We start from the raw sequence: 19,954 nt of genomic DNA, 5'->3' as shown, positions 1-19,954 counted from the left end.
GTGGACGTCAGTCATCTCCGCCTCCTTGCCGACTGTATGCAAAATTTACCAGAAAAAGTGAAACCTTACAGCGGTCCACTCGTAAAAATTATCATTTTACTTTCGGTATGTATGGTTAGCTCACTAAATACATTGGCAGTAAATATTCCTTGAAATTTATAACTGAAGATGGGCAGGTCAGGTTTCTCAACGGCCATTCGCATGCATGAATGACCCTGAGAGCAAGCAAATCTACATGTAAACAAATTATTTCTGCACCTATTTGTCTTGGGGCTACGGACTGAACAAGACTTCAATGTCTTATAAACCTTATAATTTTGTAAGGTAATAAGTTATAAGTTTTATAGAATTAAGTATTGTTCAGTCCGTAGCCCCCTAAGAAAAATATGTGCAGAAATAATTTGTTTGCGTGTAGATTTGCTTGCTCTTGGGGTCATTCATGCATGCGAATGGCCTTTGAAAAACGCGACATTGATCGATATGATGATATTGTAATGCACAACATGTTATGTGCACTGTATATGTCGTTACGTAAGTAACATGTACATGAGTATGTAGAAATTGCAAACTGTTTCGTTAGTTTATTATTAGAAAAAATATATAGTTCATCCCACGCACACTGACATGAAAGATCTGAGCTGAGATCCACACTGACAGTGAGAACATGTTTACTCCATATGAATGTAGGACCATGTAGCACGGGCGTTGTGATCACGAGTCAAATACACTTACAACTACTTTAACATAGTTTTTTTCATAAATTCATGAATAACGCATTTGATTTAAAATGTTTTCAAGCACTCCAGACTATTAATTCTTCCTCTCATTACGTGCCATGCATAAACCTTTTGCCACCCCTGCCACAAGACTGTTTGACTGTGCTCGAGGAGGTTTACAAATTCCAATATAACAAGCCACACCTCTATGACTAGAATCAACAAGCTTTTTATTCCACCTGTGGTGTAGCGAGAACACTTATACAAATTGAGACCAGTAACTTGATAAAACGCTTGAATGCAAAGTAACGGTTTGAGATGCGGCTAAAAAAGTTTCGAAAGGTAAGCAGTTTGACGTGCTACATTCTCCTAAAATCAGTCACGCCAACTGTGTCGCCGACAATGGAATTAAGGATGATCCAAGGTTGTAGCCAGAAACAAAATTCTACCTTGATATCAATTTTAACACTACTGTGATGAAGTGTTTTTTTCTATTGATATTAATCTACTACCACCAGGAAATGTTTTCTACCCAGCTGAGCCTGAGAAATTCAGTAAATTCAAAGCGCTGAAATGGTTGGGCGCTCTCTCATAAACAATTCACATCAAGTGTCCCTGACAATAATACTCAGTCGAAAAAACATCTGACGGCTAATGTGACAAAATTGGTTTACCACATTTACACCGAGAATGGTAAAACGGCCAATCGTTTGACCTGCACGCCCAAACGGAAGACAGCATCGTCATCTTATAACTCAGTTTGATTCCTTCAGTTGTTCAAAACTCTAAACACCGTACTTTCTATAGAAATCACAACTAAGGGTTTCCTTCAGTACCTCTGACCCTGAAGTGTTTTTGTCAATCAGCGAATTCCTCTGACCAAATATGTTGTGAAATATTTTTACATGTAGCAAGCAATAAAAATATATAAAAATAGCACTCACTAAAGGACAAATTCCCTTAGCAATTCCATGAATGCATTGAGAACTTTGTAGTTTTCTTGAAGTTGATTTGTATTACATTTGTAGAAACTATGGAAAATGTTTTCGGCGGAATAAGGTACTTAATGTGATACAACCACTAACCAAGAATACTAGTGCTTGAATCCGAGCAGCCATCCTCAACGCACCTCGCAGCCCGAATACATCAACTGAGAATGAGCACGATCTGTAAATTATAAAGAACAACTGGCATGATGAAAACTACAATGATACGGATATACGCTTTCAGTGTAAAATGTGCTTTTACCTGACAGTTGAATGCTGTCAGTGGTTACTTTTTATAGTCTGTTTTTACTGTAGTGCCAATGTAGAAACAACTGATGGACAATCTGAACATGTGTAAGGTAATCAGGAAGTGAACTGGTTTTCCAGTGAAATTTCCTTATTCATCACCTGGAAACAGTTAAAAACAGAGCCATTAACTGTTTTTGCTTGACGTCTGACTTTTGGCCCCTTCCCTCAAGGCATCACGAAATTCTATTTATGTTCCAGTGCCATTTTTCTCCACTCAGGTAGCGGATAACGGCATTCTCCAAATTACAACCAGTTTATAATGCTGATGAGTTCAGAAGGTCTAAGAATATAATCCACTGCATTTGATTGCAGGAAAAGTTTTAATATGTGTGATCTTCATCAGTTTGCTTAAAAGAGGACAGAGAGCGCGTCTCAAAAGAAAGAGCCAGTTTGGATAACTTAGAGTACATCTGAGGCACACTTTGTAAATGTGAGATTCTGTTTATTAGTTTCTGCCAAAAAGGGCTCTACAGGCCTCAAAACAGCGATGAAGCCTGTCAGTAAGACTTAATCTAGTATGTAACAATCAGTTCAGTATATAGAGCGGTTTTCAATTGAGTGTCCTAAAACCAAAACCAAAACCAATTACTTACCAATTAGACTTCTCAGCTAATCTTGAACTGTAGTAAAATCAAAACCAAAACCAATGTAATTGTCTAATTACTTTCGACACTCAACTGAAAACCACTCTATCTGCGTGATGGCAAGTAATTATAATCTTGCGATCGGAACCATTCCAGTACGTGCCACGCAGACTTACTTAATTAAGATATTTACCATATCTTGTATTGTTAGTTGTGACTTAGCCTAGTGCGAAGCTGACAGTGCTATGTATTCTTAAGATATTTATCATATCTTGTATTGTTATTTGGGCTTAGAAGGGGCCAAAAGTCAGACTTAAAGCAAGGACAATTAATGGCATTTTATTGTCTGTTGCCAGGTGATGAATGAGGAAATTACAATGAAAATTGTTTGTGAAAATCGAAACCATTTCTTGTGAGGATTTGAAGCATTTTGAAATTCAGAAGTTGTTCAGTTTCAATCTAGAAGTTTGTACTGGGTTATTGCAGCGGTTGAGTTAGCAATCGATACGCACTGCTGCTTTCATCTAAAGGTAAGAATGTTTTTGGTGTGCTTATTTCAGTCTGTCATTATGACTTGTATAGTTCAGAAGTGGTTTAACGTTTACTCTCAGTGACTGCGTGAATTATTTTTTAGGTGATTGCCATTCACGGTTAATACAAGGGGCAATGATGATAAGTGCGGGAGAAATTCCATTGTTTCTTCTTGGAGCGATGATGCTGTGCCACTCCACTAAAGGTGAGCTTGTTTCGTTTGTAGACTTGATGCCATGTAATCTCAGAGAAACCTGAAGAGCAACCTTACAACCAATGGTAAGAACTTTGAAAATGTCTTCTCCTCAGTTACTTAAAAGAGAAACTTCATGGATAATAGCTCCGTCACATACTTTTTTCAGTGATTAGTTTCATTAACGCGCTAGCTGAGTGGTAGACGATAGTGAATGATCCCAGCCGAAAGTTATTAACCATAAGAAGAACTACGTGTTAAGTGCCTCAGTCACAAACAATCAGAACCCGTTGAAAGCTTCAAAGACTTTGTTGCAGAAAATGGCAGTGTTGAAGAAGAAAGTTCAGTTCAAATGACTTGTCTAACGCTAGCAGTGTAAAATGCAAAGACTTCAAAATATTCAGTCCGTGAACCCTTTTCGCTATACTCATGGATTTATAATCCATAGTTTCTCAGTGCTGTAAAGCAAGTTTTGAACGGACCTGTAATGACAGCTAGTTGAGAATATTCTTGGTTCTTTCTCATATTCAGGGACCGTGAAAAACTCGAAATAGTAATCAAATCCCTGGTATAGTTTCATGTTGATCCAGAGATGTGCATTGTCAAAAACTAATTCAAGATTTTGAGAGGTAGATTGATCAATACACTTCAAGAATTTCGTATTTTATTGATGGAATCTGTAGCCCTGAGTGTTCTTTGCAACATTGTTTACAACTACCCACCACTTTCATTCCCAAACGAAAGAGAGGGGTCTCAGAAATAAGAAGAAGTGGAGCGCACGGCCGCTGCCAATAATCTTGGCTACATTCGGTAGAATTTGCACCAGGGTTGGCCTTTGGTTTACGAATGATCATGCTGTGCATTTGTGAGATAAATTTGTGAGGTGACCATTCTCGCGAATATAATGTCTACACTGGGACCTTAAGTAGCCGTAACTTAAGGCAACTTTGGGCGATTTAAGGCGACTTTAGGTGACTTAAGCCAAATTGGCAGAAAAAAACATTGCGACTTTAGCTAGGCGATTTAAGGCGATTTTAGGTGACTTAAGGCGATTTTAGACGACTTGAGGAGACTTTATTTCACTCGAGTGATATAAATTTAAACTTAGCAACAGTCTCTCCATATATCTCTTGCAATAAACCAATATTGTACCAATACTGGTACATAATTAAGTTACCACAGTCTCAAATATCCAGGGCCGGGTTGTTCAAAGCCTGATTAAACTAACCCAGGATTAGAGGGAATTTTGATTATTTTCAGTTTTGGAACTTTTCGGTCCAGTTTTCTGTTTATGTTTGTCTTTCAGTTTTGAGTTTGATTCATCTTAAAACTACACAACCATAAGCTGTGGAAGATATTTCTATACAAAAAAATATATTACCTGGGTTAGCACTAACCGGCTTTTGAACAACCCGGGCCAGATTTCAAACCGTTAAAAAAATACTATTAAAGAAAGAATTACCACAACAATGAAGAGTTACCACTATAAGAATAGTAATAATAACAATAAACACCACCAAGGTAGCATGAATATTAGTGAAGACATCACAATAGAAAAATCAAACAAAACTAATAAAAATATATTCAGAGTGACAAGAATTTTAAATTTAAGATATCTTGATTTAATTTGAAATGTTTGTATATTTGCGATAAATTATTCAAACAACAGGGAAATTAAACTTAATTTAGCTCATTTACATGCATTTGTTTTACAATGCTTCCCGAATTATAAAAATGGTTATCTTGGTAGACTTATCTGCCATATAATTTTTTATCTCCACTGTCAATTTTGGCATCTCAACTGTCAATTTCAGTCTTTTTCAAGGACCCAATCAATTTGTTGCTCTCCTGCTCAGTCAGACAAAATATTCCAATACCATAATGAGTACCGCATGCTAAGTTCCTTCGTAAGAACACTTCCTGTAAAATTTCACCAACTACTTGTGAGTCCAGGCTTCAGAAAACTTTGATGACCCTGGCAGTTTATACAGTGAATCGAATCTTTTTACAACATATTTACCAAGGTTGATCAGACCACCAGGAAATAGACCTTCCAAGCTTTCATTAGTTTCCACCTGACACATTAAAAATGCCCAGAACGACGTTTTCACAACGAAACTAGAAATTGATATACAATACCAGACACACTGGTCTCCGCCATTTTGATTCTCCCGGTAACCCCTGCGCCACTTACTGGTTTCCATGCTTCAAAGAGACGAGACATTGGCCTGTGCCATGAAAATTCGAGTTCTCTTGCTAAGTGTTCAGATGATTTCTAATCATGCAACAATAAATTACAGTATTCAAATTTCGGAGAGTCTTAGTTTAGCAATTTGTTTTCTTTCTTTTTTCTGTAAACTCCTGTCAGAGTAATCATACACTCGTGAGCGCGAGTAGCTCGCGTGACAACTTTAGTCACGGGGCCAAACTAAGTCACATGGTCCAAACATTGACCTAGTGGCCATGTTTACTGAGAGTTGATCACAGAGAATTTTCTGTACCTTAGCTTTCGATAGTAACAGTAACACGTCCACGTAAAGTGTATAAGATGATGTGAATACCTGACTTCATCAAATGTACGAAAAGGATAGATAAACATTATGCTGCAAGTTGGTTCGTCCAATTATGAAATTCTAACGTTTACAGTTGGTCGAATGTGGAAGTAAAAATGCAAATAATGATTTTTGCTAGAGAAATGGCCCACTTTTGTCACTCTTTTACACTGGGTAAGTAAAGTATTTAAATTGTAGATTCGGTTCAGTTCAATTGACTTTGGATGACCATATTTTTACTGCTCAGTGTAAAACTGACTAGAAAGAATTGAGCCTTAACCCAGAAATATCTTTTTCTTTTAATCTTTTTCCTTTTCATCTTGATGATCTGGAACACCTCTCACTGTTGTTTTTTATTAATTATACAGTGTAGGTCTTTGGAAGATTTGATTTAGTAATATCGTACAAAAACTAATAAGCTTAAATGAAATTATTGCAGTATAGACAATAGTCATTTGTTATATCTTTCCATATTTAATGTATTTCCTGATGATAACACACAGTGTCATCTTTTTTATTAACTCTTTTACAATGAAATACAAGAGAAAAAATTGAAACTTAATAGAAATAAAAAGCCATCTGTGAGAGAGTGTAAATCAGATTGTCATTTCCTATTTAAGTATTGTCTACATGTAGAAATTGTTCCTGCTAACATGGGGGCTAGACAGGTTCAGGACTATTATAATATTAGGTTTTTTATGTATAAGGGAGCCACGGCTTTAAGGCATAATACAGTATTGTCCTCTGAGCTTCTTAAAGGACCTTAGTCAGCCTCTTCTATTTTCGATGCCATTGAAATTATTGATATTGCATGGTGAGGCAAAGTCTTGTTGCTTTACTGTAAGTTGTTTTCCTGAAAGTATGTCCCTAATATCTTTAGTAGCTTCATGGTGTTTTTCTTTGCTTTGACATGCTCCAAATAAAACATAAAAGCCAAACTCTTGTATGTGAACAAAAACAAAGGTGTGGCTGACTAGGGCCCTTTAAGGGTAGTTTTAGATGGCTCCAGTGCATCGGGAATGAGCGTTAAAAAAGAAAAATTAAAAGCGCACCTATTGAGGTTACCTCTGCTGTGCCCTGCCACCCCTGTTAAGTAACCAGTACCCATTTATACATCTGGGTGAGGAGAGGCACTATGAGAATATGAACACAATGCAATGATCCCCGATAGGGGTCCATTGCACCAACCATTGGGCCATCGTGCCTCCTCCTCCATAGGGTTCGAGTGGAGTTTACCCTAACATGACAGTTATAAGTCTAATAACCTTCTACAGGGGCAATTTGAGTGTGTTGAAGCCTTTTTAACATAGCGTAACCAACAGCAACTTAAGGTGACTCAGGGCGACTTAAGGCGACTTAAGGTGACTTAAGGCGACTTAAGTTTACTTTAGGTGACTTAAGGTCCCCGAGTAGGCCTAATATAGATATCTAGCATGTGAGAAGGCTCTAATGTTTGCGTTTCGCACTCAAGTGCTGCTATCTGACTTTTCGCTTTGGCGCGTGAGCGAGTTTACGATCGTCTTGCCACTCGAGTCCTCGGCCCAAACTATGAGAGACTGCTCGCAGGCTAATAGATATCATGCGTTTCCTATGCAAAGCCATAAGCCGAGAGATGCATGCAGAGATTGTTTTGTAGTCCACAGTATAAATAAGTTGCAATTTGTCTTCACCTTCCAGAAGCGATTCTTTTAAAAACTGAAATGTCTTTTTTTTGGCAAGATGTAATAACGATTTTTGTAACACACATTTTATTTCACAACACTCCTATGTGCGTTGTCCCATCTACACTATTGTTGATAAGTTGAGATTGCGTGACAAAGCGCACTGAGATTAACTTAAATCAACCAATCAAAATCCTAGAGATTTGACGGGCCCATGGTTGAGTTAAAGCGACAACACCTACTGTACATACGTTGATGCACCAAGTAAAAAACTACGCGGTTCTCATAGGTTTTTATAAATCATGTTGTTGGACTGCTCTCAATCTTCAAAGTACATTTGACTTGACTGTTCTGTACCTCTCACCCAATTCAAAGAAGCCCACCTTTTGTATGCAATCTGCAGATTGCTTAAGTACCCTCAGAAACTGATTTTATTTAGGTATATATAATTTGTTATTTACACTTTTGCAGATTTTGCACAATTACAGAATAACGCAGTATATAAAGTAGTTAAAAAAAGATATTTAGGGCAGGCGAGGATTTCTTCCCATTTTCTTTCAATAAATATAATATTGGTATAATTTTCATATTTTTACTGAATAAAGTTCTCTGGACCACTTTATTTTATTTAGTTTTATTTCATTTTTTTATATATATTGAAATGTATTAATTTCCCTTGTAAATTCATGCTAAAGCTGTTGTATCACTTTCCAGCTTCCCAGTTAGAAATACAAGCGTTCCAGCCAGCGGTTGTTCCTATAAGAGCAACCACAACCCTGACACTCAAAACCAACGGAGAACTGAATGTGACATCAAACAGAAAAATTCAATGTCGATTCAAAGACATCTCCGTGCCGGCCAGAATTGAAGATGATTTTATCTTTTGTGACACGCCTCCGATGAGAAATGTCGACAGAGTGTCTGTTCATCTTAATGTCGATGGCAAGCTGTTCAAGGCAAAAAAGCCTCTCTACTTTCATGGTGGGTATAAATAGTTGTTATAGTTTAGCCAAGATTCATTTGTTTATATAATATAAAACCAAATAGGAAGACTTTGTAAAACAACCTACAATAACGCGTATTGTCACAATAACTACATTTCACCTTAAATGTGCAGGTGGCTGGCTTTGAAATGAGCTTATGCAACTCTTGATAGAAGACGGTTTTACAGTTTTACAGTGGCCTCTTATAGTTTAGCGGCTGCACGCGCGGCAATAAACACAAACAAATCAAGTGACGTTAGATTTAAGTAAAGATGCATTTTTAGTCGGAAATTGTCTGATTCAACATGATCCGGATGTTTTTAAATTATCCTCAAGAGGAGTTGCAATCACTTTTTATCATCACCATAGATTGCCGTGTTTTCCTTGGTCAAAAATATTCGAAAGATACATTTTGTTATGTTAGCGCTAGGGACAGAAATTGTTCGAATAAATATTTACTTGTATAAATACTGTTATTGCTGTCTTTGAATGCAGTCTGAAATTGGAGTCACATTTGTAAGAGTTAAGATCGTTTCAATATTCGACGGAACACTCACCAATTCTTACGCTTTTATCCTACTAATCTAATGTATGTTTCCTATCTTTTGGTTGAGGTGTTTGCGGAATTTGTAACTAAACTGAAATCTTTTGAAGGCTTGAACTGAAACTAGGTGATGACTAAGTACTGAAACCATTTCACTTGATTTACTCAATTGCTTTAATTACTAGATGCTCTTTTGTTGTTGTGTTTGTTGTTCAATCTACTCGGCTGTAATCCTATTTTTACTTCACTACAATCTGATGTTTTATCAACTAAAGATTTTATTAAAACAGCAACATTGAATTACATCAGCATAGAAATAAATTAGCTACAGCTAGATGAAATTAATGCAACTTAATTAACATCCATGTGATAAATTCAGTATTATATCTTTTTATACAGATACATCATTTCAGGCTTATACTTGTTGCAATGTCAACTAATTTGCTTGCGTCTTAATTATATAAAGAAGTCCTCTGTTATTTCAACCATGTGCCTATCAGTGGAGGTGGCGTGGCCGAGTGGTTTAGGGTGCTGGATTTGAAATCTGGAGGTTTCTGCTTCAAATCCTCCACCCTACTGCTATCTGGATTTGTTCTCAGTTGCGGCCACTTGCCCCGAGTTCAACTCCTCGACCGCGTTGTGTAAATAGCCAACTGGTCAGCCTCCTACCAGTTGGGATTCTGAATAGTTTATGTTATATTTGAAATATTTGTTTATTTATTTACAGTGTCCCCCAGTTAACACATTTAATAGTGCTAAATACATTTGACACTTAAATAAAGTTATTATTATTATTATTATTATTATTATTATTATTATTATTATTATATCTGCCCTAATTTTCAGTGTCAACATGAAAGGTTCATTGTAACATGAAATGGAATTTAGTACACACGTGATTCTGAGAGCTAGATCTGTGGAAATTTCTTTTGAGTTACCTATTGTGCACAACTGAGCACAAATTTTGTACTTCTTACCTCTTATGCGGTGATCTTGTATAGGCAAATCTTTGCTGGCGTCATTGTTTACATTTTTCTTCATTAACATACCACTTTGCGCACAGAAGGCATCATGCTAGACACAATTTTACTACAACAACTTAAAGAGCTTGTGAAACTTAGTAAGTGGTGAAATTTTTGGCTCTTTGGGTGTAATATTCGAGGAGAAGTGGCTTTCAAAAACATCAAAATTTCTGTGTGGCAAAAGCACTAATGAGCTCATACATTCTTTGTAAAATTTTTAGCTTTTAAACCCTCATCGCACAAAAAGTATTCAATGCATCATGCTCAAATTCCTTGGGACAGTTAATTGTGTTGTGCCCTTTCAATATTCAGTATTAATCTTTTTGTAGCTCTGTCAGAAACTGTATCGCTTATGGTAATGAGGCAAATATTGTAAACAAAGATTCTCCTATACACTCTATCGGACAGCTTCGAGGCATTCCTTTGTGCCTTTCCTACCTATCAGGTTGGCTCATAGGAGCCTTTGATTTAAGAACTATAATCAGGTCCCTGAAAAGAGGTCTCAAAATTACTTACCAGCTGATCGTCAGTGTCATATCCTTTAAGTTTCGTCTGATTTCCATGCACAAAGACCTAAACAATTGTTTCCTCTGGGCCCTTAGAAGCTGTTAGATCTTTTGACTAAATTAAGTGTCTGTGAATGACATATGACAAGCTTAGTAAATTGTGAGCTATTTCATTACAATTTGCAGATATATTTTAACGTTTCTTTTCCAGAGCCCTTCAAAGTATCAAACATTACTCCATCAGTTGTCTCACCAGCCCAAAATATCTTTTTGACTGTCAGCGGTATCTCTTGCAAAGAATGGATGGAATATTACGTGAGATTTCAGACAGCCAATGGAACAAAAAAGACCCAGCAGGGGATCTGTAAGGATTCCATTGTCTCTTGCTATGTGCCTGAATTTCCACCCAGCACTCGACTCCGAGTTGGCTTGACTTTGAGCAATAGACTGGTTCAGTGGGCTGACAGGAAGATTCTTATTCAGTGTAAGTGACAGTAGTGGTGTTGAAGCATAACGAATCCTAAAAGATGCTGGGTGGAGCAAGCGTGATTCTGATTGGTTACTGTTTTTGATGGCACATATCATCCTATGACGGGTGGAAGGCTCAAATACAATGTAGGAAACCTGCTATTTACATCAAACCTTTCTTTCTCTTAGGGTGGTCCCTGGTGGGTCTCTTACTCGGAGTCGCAAATTCTTTGCCAGGAGGGGCTTTCAAAGTCATGTTTTAAGATTAGCTCAGCATGGGCCATCTTTCATCCGCCCCTTGAACTTTATTTGTCATCCTTGTCATACATTTCGTTTTGTTCACATGCTACATTGTTCCTTTATATTTTTAAAGGGGTGGGAGAGGTAGGCAATTGCCAAAACCTACCTGTACAGCAAGAACAAAGAAGAAACTGACTCCCCCCACCCCGACCCGTGAAGAATAATTTAAGAGAAATACTGACAACTACTGCTCATACACAAAGTGTAGAAAGCAAACAGGACTGTGAAAATTTCTTCATTGTGATTGGCTGAGATCAGTTATATTTATCATTAATTAATGGTGCAAATTTATATGGGGATGTTCGTAACTTTTCTCAATCACATAATAAATGACTAATCGTATGAAAGCTCGGTCATTGAGGATCTACAGTATTCGTGATATTTGAAAATTCTTTCATATTGCAATCACCTAAAGGTTCGTTTAAGTTGGGATAATTTTCTAACATTCATAGACTGGTATCATAAATCCTCTTTTACACAGCATTTATTCGATCACCTGTGCTAACTAGAAGGTCCTTAGGGATCGCCAATGATGAAATAAAGTCTCATCAGCATCGAAAGCGTCAGACACTAATCAATTATAATTTTGCATTTTAGATCCAATTGATGCCATAAAAAGTTCTGTCGAGGATGTGGAAAAAGATAACACTAGAAAAGGAGCGTTTACTTTCATGGTGGTCCTAAGAGACCGTTTCAGAAATTACATCAGAGTCAATGAAAAAGATAGCAAGAAAAATGCAAGAATATCAGTTCAGTATACTCCGCAAGATACATTGCAGTTCATGAAGTTTCTTGAGTGTTCTACGACTCTGCGGTCTAACGTAGATGGAGATGTTTATATTCTTAGCTGCACAGGCGCAGAAAAGGAATTGATCTACTTTTACCCTTCCATAAATAATGTGCCACTTGGAGGCCACGACAAGTATGAAGCCAGAACTACCTTATGTCCAGGAAAAAGCACTTCTGAAGGTAAGTCTAACTATCCTCGGCACTTTTTTGTTCAATGGGGATGAATGTAGGTCATTTAGGATATCTAGGTAAATTGATACGCTGGCATTTAAAGCAGATGCTTACGACAGGTCATGTGTGCGTCCGTGCAGGGTTGGGGGAGAGGGGGTGCTGGGGGGTGATAGGGAAACTAGATTTGTGGCCTCAAAACCTAAATGCGATAAACGAAGTGAGATCATGAAGTGCGAGTTACCTCCAGATTGCAGGTACACGTTCTTAAAAGGTGCTTACCAGCTCCATAGCGGGGGTGATCGATGAGATCTTTTTCTTGTAGGAAAAGTCTCCATTTGGGGAAAATAAGCTCGGACATTTGTCCACAGACGTTATCTGTTTCCAGAAGCAAACAGTTTTTCACGAGCTACTCTCTCGGAAAACTGTGAACTTTGAGGAAAGTTAACAGATAATGTCCAAGGGCAAATATCCGAGCATATTTTCGTGCCAAATAGAGACTATTGTGTTTATTACCCTTCAAATATTACTCTCCAGTTTTCAAAGCTGGAGCATATTCAGCCATGTGACGTGTTTAGAACAATCACGCCCGAAAGAAATTATTTAATGGAATACTCCGATATAGCTCAATGGTTATGAACTCTGACTAGACAACAAGTAGTCTCTCTTTCGCTTAGTCTGTTGTGCATGACATGAAAGAAAATCACGAGAAAAATTAGCCACGCGAAATCTTCGGGGCAAAGCACTTCTCGCCTCTCGCCCCGGGGATTTTGCGTGGCCATATTTTTCTCGTGATTTTCTTTCACGTCACGCACGACGGACTAAGCGAAAGAGGGACTACTTGTAGTCTAAACTGTGGCCATCTTATCGAATTTAGTATTTATGTATATTTAGCGGAGCCGAAGGCATTCCCGCTCGCTCTTGTACTCGGTTGTAGTGGGGCCGCTCTTCTGGTGTTGCTGTTTATTGTTAAACTGTTGATCCGTCATCACTGTGGAAAGTATCAGGGTGAACAGAAAAGACAGAAAGCCCAGAAGAAAAAAGAGACTGAGCTAGAAATGGAGGTACAGCAACCTGGCAATGACGTAACCATGAATCCCGAGGTAAACATATTTTACACACAATTTAAAGCATGAGTCTGGATCCAAATGTGGGTGTGAACATTTGCAAGGTCTATAAAGACCTTCAGCTTTACACTTCAACAGGAAACCTTGCTTTCGGGGCATTTTTTGCAGAGAGAACAGGATAAGAGACATTCATGAATAGATAAACGATGACTAGCACATGATCATGAACATGAACAGAAACTTAATATGTTGTCTATAAGTTGTTTTCTTTTTTTAAAATTTTCACCTTTTCTTCCGTGTAATTTGACTTTACTTATTCAACCCTTAACAACACAGTCTGTTTTTTCTTTTCGCAGTGGTATTAACATTATACTTTTCCACTATTTCCATTTTTAATCGCAGGCGGTTTATCTGTTGGAGAACGCCGCACTTGACACCAGTGATAAAGGAATAACCAAGGCAAGTCCAGCTCCAGAAAATACCACCGACTATGCTACATCAATTGACAATTCATCACAACCTCTTTTAAGCGTGGCTGATCCCGCTGAGGAAACTGCTCAAGAACAACAAGCAGATGTGCAAGGGAATACAGACAGCCTCGAAAAGCAAATGCTCGAAAAAGACGACAAAAATGACAACCAGTCAAACAAAGAATTTCAAATAAAAGTTGCATGTAAAGAAGGATGCGTTCTTCCAGAAGAAAACGAAACTGCATTCTAGTCTACTACAGGATCAAAACAAACATGAACTCATTTATCCATGAACTTCTCAAATAAGCTCCAGGAACTGGTAAGAACCACCATTGTTCTCGGTCACGTGTAACCAATAACCATGCATTCAGATTTGAGTGCAGAAATTGATCCTTAACGATTCTGGTCAAGTTACCGTAAATCCTCGAATTAGCACCCCCTTCCAACCTCGAATAAGCGTCCCTCCTATCGGCCGAAATTTAAAATAAACGCCCCCCTCCCCTCCTCCCATTTTGTGGACGATTAATGAGACAACAAAGGATCTCATACTACGTGACGTAGTATTAGATTTGTACATTGTTTCAGTTTGTAAACACATTAAGTGAGCACGTTGAAAACGTTAATTTAAAATTTAGGATCAGCTTTTTATGTCGATAAACAGCTTATGTTGTTGCTAACGCGCAGATGATGTATTAAAAAAATGATCACGTTAGGCCACGATTTGGGAAAAATTAAATAAGCGCCCCCTGTCTTCTTCTAAATTTGAAATAAGCGCCCCGGGCGCTAATTCGAGGATTCACGGTAATATCAGTTTTGATAACATAGCCTTAGCAAAGCGTGCGTTCTGATTGGCTCATACGCGCGATCCATTTGCCCGTGGGTTGCACGCTGACGTCAGTTTGTTTACTTGTACTTTATCTCGGCAATTGTCTCATCGAATTTACCCCTTTTTGAAACATAATTCTTATTTTTTTCTCCTACAATATGGAAAAATCTAATAATTCTTCCGGAGATGAGGAAGATAATTTCTGTGAGCTACCAAATTTCGAGCTCAAGTTTTTTGCGGGCCTCCACGTAAGAGATTTGCTATATCGTAAGCGAGCAGAAGTTCAATCAGCTGGTTGAACAGACACCCAGAGAGGACCAAGAAAACAACAAACTGGTCTGTATCAACCCTTCGAGGTTAGTAATGCAAAAACGTTAAAGATAATAGTTTCACTGAGCTCAAATAAAGGAAGTTTTATCAAATATTGGTAGCCTCTGATGAATTATTTCAGTACCCGGTTTTCAGTTTCGCTCGATCACTCGATCGTGAATTGAGCTCTGGAAGGAACAGCCACTTGAAGGAACGACTGCATCGTGCACAAATACATGCTTACGTTTCTGACATTTTTCTTTAAGCCTCAATTTTCTGTTCATTTAAGCTTATTTTACCATATAACGAAAGTAACAGAGACCATTTTTAAAAGCCACTCATGGGGTCGGTACAAACTGTGGACCCCTCAATCTGGACCTCCAACTGGACCCCATCTGGACCCCTTCTGGACCCCTTCTGGACCCCCATCTGGACCCCCATCTGGAGCCCCTATTTTTATTTCCGGAAACTTAACTCAGAACATAGCAAGATGAAGTCTATTTAATTAGTTAGCAAAGTTTGAAGAAATAATGAATTCACGCAGCGTTGTGAATAATGTGATGGCTGCGGCCGTAGTTAACTGAGTTTATTTTTTAGAAACCTGGTTAAAATTCCCAAATAACTTAACTCGGTTAAAGGTTGGTTATGATGAAACAACAGGGTTATATTTTATGAGTGGCTGCATTGAAATAAGTTATGAAGTGGGTGAACTCAACTGACGTCATGACGTGGATAAAACAACAAAACGACAGACTTTGAGAACCACAGTCTTTTATTTTCTTGTTTCTTTGTCTTTGTTTTCGTGTCCTTCAGTTTCCGTTTGCATTCACGGCTAAGGCAGTCTCTATTCCTTCTCATGCGCACCATACACGAATTTCCAAGGCAGTTCTTTCGAACATGATGTTGATTTTGTGTTGACGTCAGAGTGTTCTCCATCGCCATCAAATGAAGCGTCCTCGAATTTGACTGGAATCTTACCATGCATGATTTTTATACCCAGGCTTTTATAGAGAGCACCTCTGAATGAGCATCGAGTCCTTTCTAAGAACTTTGCATATTCTTTCATTTGTGACAAAAAGAAGCACTCGCTTCCGAGCATCTTTATCGAGAAAGAAGTGTGGAATGTGCATCTAGGTACTGGGAAACGCTCTTGGTCTACGACCGTTACGTTTGAAAAGTGCACTTCACTTAACATTGTTCATGAATTCATTCATTCATCTGCATTTCTTGCCATTTTAACGAACTGCCTTCCCTTTGACGTACTCTCGTATTCTTCGCGAAGGTCAATTAAAATTTCTCCTAAGGTGAGTGAGCGCTTGATGTTCAGGCCATGGTTCAGATGTGAAGGTTCCCTGCAAACTTGACTAATAAGGTATAGCCGACACATATTTGGAAAAAACTAGAAATCCACTCTAGTAATACAACTGTTTCGAACTGTTGTTACCACTCGCCATGTTCAGTAGAAGGTTTTGCATTTGTTTGTGCCACAGTGAACATCTCACATACAGGCGTGATGATTGACACATTTCACGAAAAAGCCACGGCAATGATAAGAGACCACTAACCTGGGTTAGACCACGCAGAAAGGTAGTTTAAAATGAATCTAACTCAGTTAAAAAATCTATTGTTCTTCAATTCATTTCCATGGTAACCGTTAACCCGGTTTAAGTTTAATGAACTGCCGAAAATAGCGGCCACTCACGATTTTTCGGTAACCCGGTTAATCGTAATCGATTAATTAGAAATAACCCTGAAGGGGGTCCAGAACGGGTCCAGATTTACGGGTCCCCGTTTTGCACCAGACCCCTGGTCAAGACACAGAAGAAATGACTGACCCATCTCAGCTCCCGAGTGCCGTCGCTCAAGCTCCAATGCACTAGCCTTTCCGCTGTCAAACAGCTCCATTACCAACATGTTCAGGGAGAGTTGTTAGGCCACCTGATCGATTGGACCCTTAGACTAATATGTTTGACTTTATCAGGGCAGTCTAAGAGATGGTTATTACATTTATGCACTTCAGAGACTGTGTTATGCACTATCAAATCTTTCAGTCAAACTGTTAAGTAATAGTTTATGTTACCATCAAATAAGGCTTAAGGAGGGAACAATGCTTGCAGACATGATTATCTTTGTTAATTAGTTCACTCGACTGTACCAGGAAGTGAGGTTTACGGTTGCGCCCATATATGCATTTGTTGTGCATGTTTTTTTGCTAGCAACACATGCTGGGACCTCGTGCTTTCACAGGTTGCCATGTTGATTAAACATGTGTTGCGTTGAGTAGTTGTGAGTTCATTCTACGGATTCTACAAACAGTATCTTATTGATCGGTTGGTGGCAAACATTATCCTTATTGATCGGTTGGTGGTAAAGATTACCCTTATGGATCAGTTGGTGGTAAAGATTACCCTTATTGATTGGCTGGTGGTAAAAATTACCCTTATCAATCAGTTGGTGATAAAGATTATCCTTATTGATCAGTGGGTAATAAATATTACACTTATTGATCGGTTGGTGGTAAAGATTACCCTTATTGATCAGCTAATTATAAAAATTATTTTTATTGATTGGTTGCTGGTAAAGAGTATCCTGATAGATCAGTTGGTGGCAAAGATTACCCTTATTGATTGGTTGGTCATAAACATTACCCTTATAGATATTTTGGTGGTAAAGATTACCCTCAGAGATTTATTGGTGGTAAAGATTACCTTTATTGATTGGTTGGTGGTAAAGGTTACCCTTATTGATCAGGTGGTAGTACAGTTACCCTTCTTGATCGTTTGGTGGTAAAGATTACCCTTTTTGTAGTTTTGTGGTGCATCAGTTGGTGATAAAGATTATGCCTATTGATTGGTTGGTAATAAATATTATGCCTATTGATTGGTTGGTGGTGAAGATTACCCTTATTGATCAGTTAGTTGTGAAGATTACTGTTATTGATTGGTTGGTGGTAAAGATTACCTTTATTGATCGGTTGGTGGTAAAGATTATTTTAATTGATCAATAAATTGGTGGCCAAGATCACCTTTATTGATCTGGTGGTGGCAACGATTAGCCTTATTGATTGGTTGGTGGTAAAGTTACCCTGGTTGGTGGTACAGTACCTTTTTTGATCGGGTAGTGGCAAAGCTACCTTTATTGCTCGGTTGGAGGTAAAGATTACCCTTATCGATCAGTTGGTGATGTGGTTAAGTTACCCTTATTGATTGGTTGGTAGTAGAGTACCTCTTTAGATTGGGTGGTGGTAAACTTACCTTTATTGATCAGTTAGTGGTGAAGATTACCCTTATTGATCAGTTGCTGATGAAGTTTACCCTTATTAATCAGTTGGTGGTAAAGAGTACCCTTATTGATTGGTATATTGGTGATAAAGATTACGCTTATTGGTCAGTTGGTGGTAAAGATTACCCTTATTGATTGGTTAGTGATAAAGATTACCCTTATTAATCAGTTGGTAAAGATTACCCTTACTGATTGGTATGTTTGTGATAAAGATTACGCTTATTGATTGGCTGGTGGTAAAAATTACCCTTATTGATCGGTTGGTGGTAAAGATTACCCTTATTGATTGGCTGGTGGTAAAGATTACCCTTATTGATTGGCTGGTGATAAAGATTACCCTTATTGATCGGTTGGTGGTAAAGATTACCCTTATTGATCGGTTGGTGGTATAGATTTCCTTTATTGATCAGTTGGTGGTAAAGATTACCTTTATTGATGGGTAGGGATGATTACCTTTATTGATCGGTTGGTGGTATAGATTACCTTTATTGATCGGTTGGTGATGAAGAATACCTTTATTGATTGGTTGGTGGTAAAGTTACTCTTTACTCAGTTGGTTGTAAAGATTACCCTTATTGATCAGTTGGTGGTAAAGATTACCCGTATTGATGGGTTTGTAGTAAAGATTACCTTTATTGATGGGTAGGGATGAAATATTACCTTTATTGCTCAGTTGGTGGTATAGATTACCTTTATTGATCGGTTGGTGATGAAGAATACTTGTATTGATTGATTGGTGGTAAAATTACCCTTATTGATGTTGGTGGTAAAGATTACCCTGATTGTTCAGTTGGTGGTATAGATTTGATTGGTTGGTGATGAAGATTACCTTTATTAATGGATTGGTGGTAAAGTTACTCTTATTGATCGGTTAGTTGTGAAGATTACCCTTGTTGATCAGTTGGTGGTAAAGATTACCCTTATTGATGGGTAGGGATTAAAAGATTACCTTTATTGACTGGTTGGTGGTAAAGACTACCTTTATTGATCGGTTGGTGGTATAGATTACCTTTATTGGTTGGTTGGTGGTAAAGTTACCCTTATTGATCAGTTGGAAGTAAAGATTACCCTTATTGATCGGTTGGTGGTAAAGATTACCTTTATTGATGGGTAGGTATTAACAGATTACCTTTATTGACTGGTTGGTGGTAAAGACTACCTTCATTGATCAGCTGGTGGTAAAGCTTACCTTTATTGATCAGTTGGTGGTAAAGATAACCTTTTTTGATCGGAGGTGGTAAAAGATACCTTTATTGATTAGTTGGTGGTAAAGTTACTGTTATTGATCGGTTGGTTGTGAAGATTACTTTTGTTGATCGGTTGGTGGTAAAGATTACACTCAATCATCTGTTTGTGGTAAATACTTGTATTACCCTTGTTGATTGGCTGGTGTTAAGATATGTATGTATGTGTATGTATGTGTTCAAGATTGCATGTATCCTTACTGATCGGGTGGTGGTAAAGGTTAACCTCAATAGTTGGTTGGTGGTAAATATTTCTGCTCGACTTTTGTGGTCAAGATTACTATTATTGATACATGACTTCTAAGTTTGCCATAAGTTTACTGATATTGATTGAGTGGTGGTAAAGACTACCCAAATTTATTTGTTGGCAGTAAATCAATAATAATTATTATCATTGTGGGCACTACCCATTACCCAAGATTACCCATGCTGATTGGTTGGTGG

General features: G+C 38.0%; 2 protein-coding genes across 3 annotated transcripts in view; one reads left to right on the top strand and one right to left on the bottom strand.

The window, feature by feature from the left end:
* Positions 1-2,959, bottom strand: part of LOC145488067 (uncharacterized) — a 30,730-nt gene extending 27,771 nt beyond the window's left edge. Inside the window, exons 1-2 of one of the 2 annotated variants that reach the window (XM_081466842.1) lie at positions 2,605-2,959; positions 1,802-1,883 (exon numbers count right to left, since the gene is read on the bottom strand). In XM_081466842.1, the coding sequence (XP_081322968.1) occupies positions 1,802-1,834 (33 nt within the window). In that variant the 5' untranslated portion in view covers positions 1,835-1,883; positions 2,605-2,959. Of the gene's footprint in view, positions 1-1,801; positions 1,884-1,964; positions 2,044-2,604 lie in introns of those variants that run through there. The other variant, XM_081466841.1, reaches the window with a different exon arrangement.
* Positions 2,960-3,256: 297 nt separating this feature from the next.
* On the top strand, positions 3,257-15,097 carry LOC145488103 (uncharacterized). Its single transcript, XM_081466887.1, has 6 exons — positions 3,257-3,331; positions 8,247-8,513; positions 10,799-11,071; positions 11,953-12,324; positions 13,207-13,415; positions 13,782-15,097. Exons 1-6 carry the CDS (start codon positions 3,262-3,264, stop codon positions 14,097-14,099), a joined length of 1,509 nt encoding a protein of 502 aa, XP_081323013.1. The 5' UTR covers positions 3,257-3,261; the 3' UTR covers positions 14,100-15,097.
* Positions 15,098-19,954: the final 4,857 nt, after the last annotated feature.

Source organism: Orbicella franksi, chromosome 5, assembly GCF_964199315.1.
Source record: "Orbicella franksi chromosome 5, jaOrbFran1.1, whole genome shotgun sequence".
Taxonomy (NCBI): Eukaryota; Metazoa; Cnidaria; class Anthozoa; order Scleractinia; family Merulinidae; genus Orbicella; species Orbicella franksi.
The sequence above is the reverse complement of the archived record's forward strand: the minus strand, read 5'-3'. Positions and strand labels throughout refer to the sequence as shown.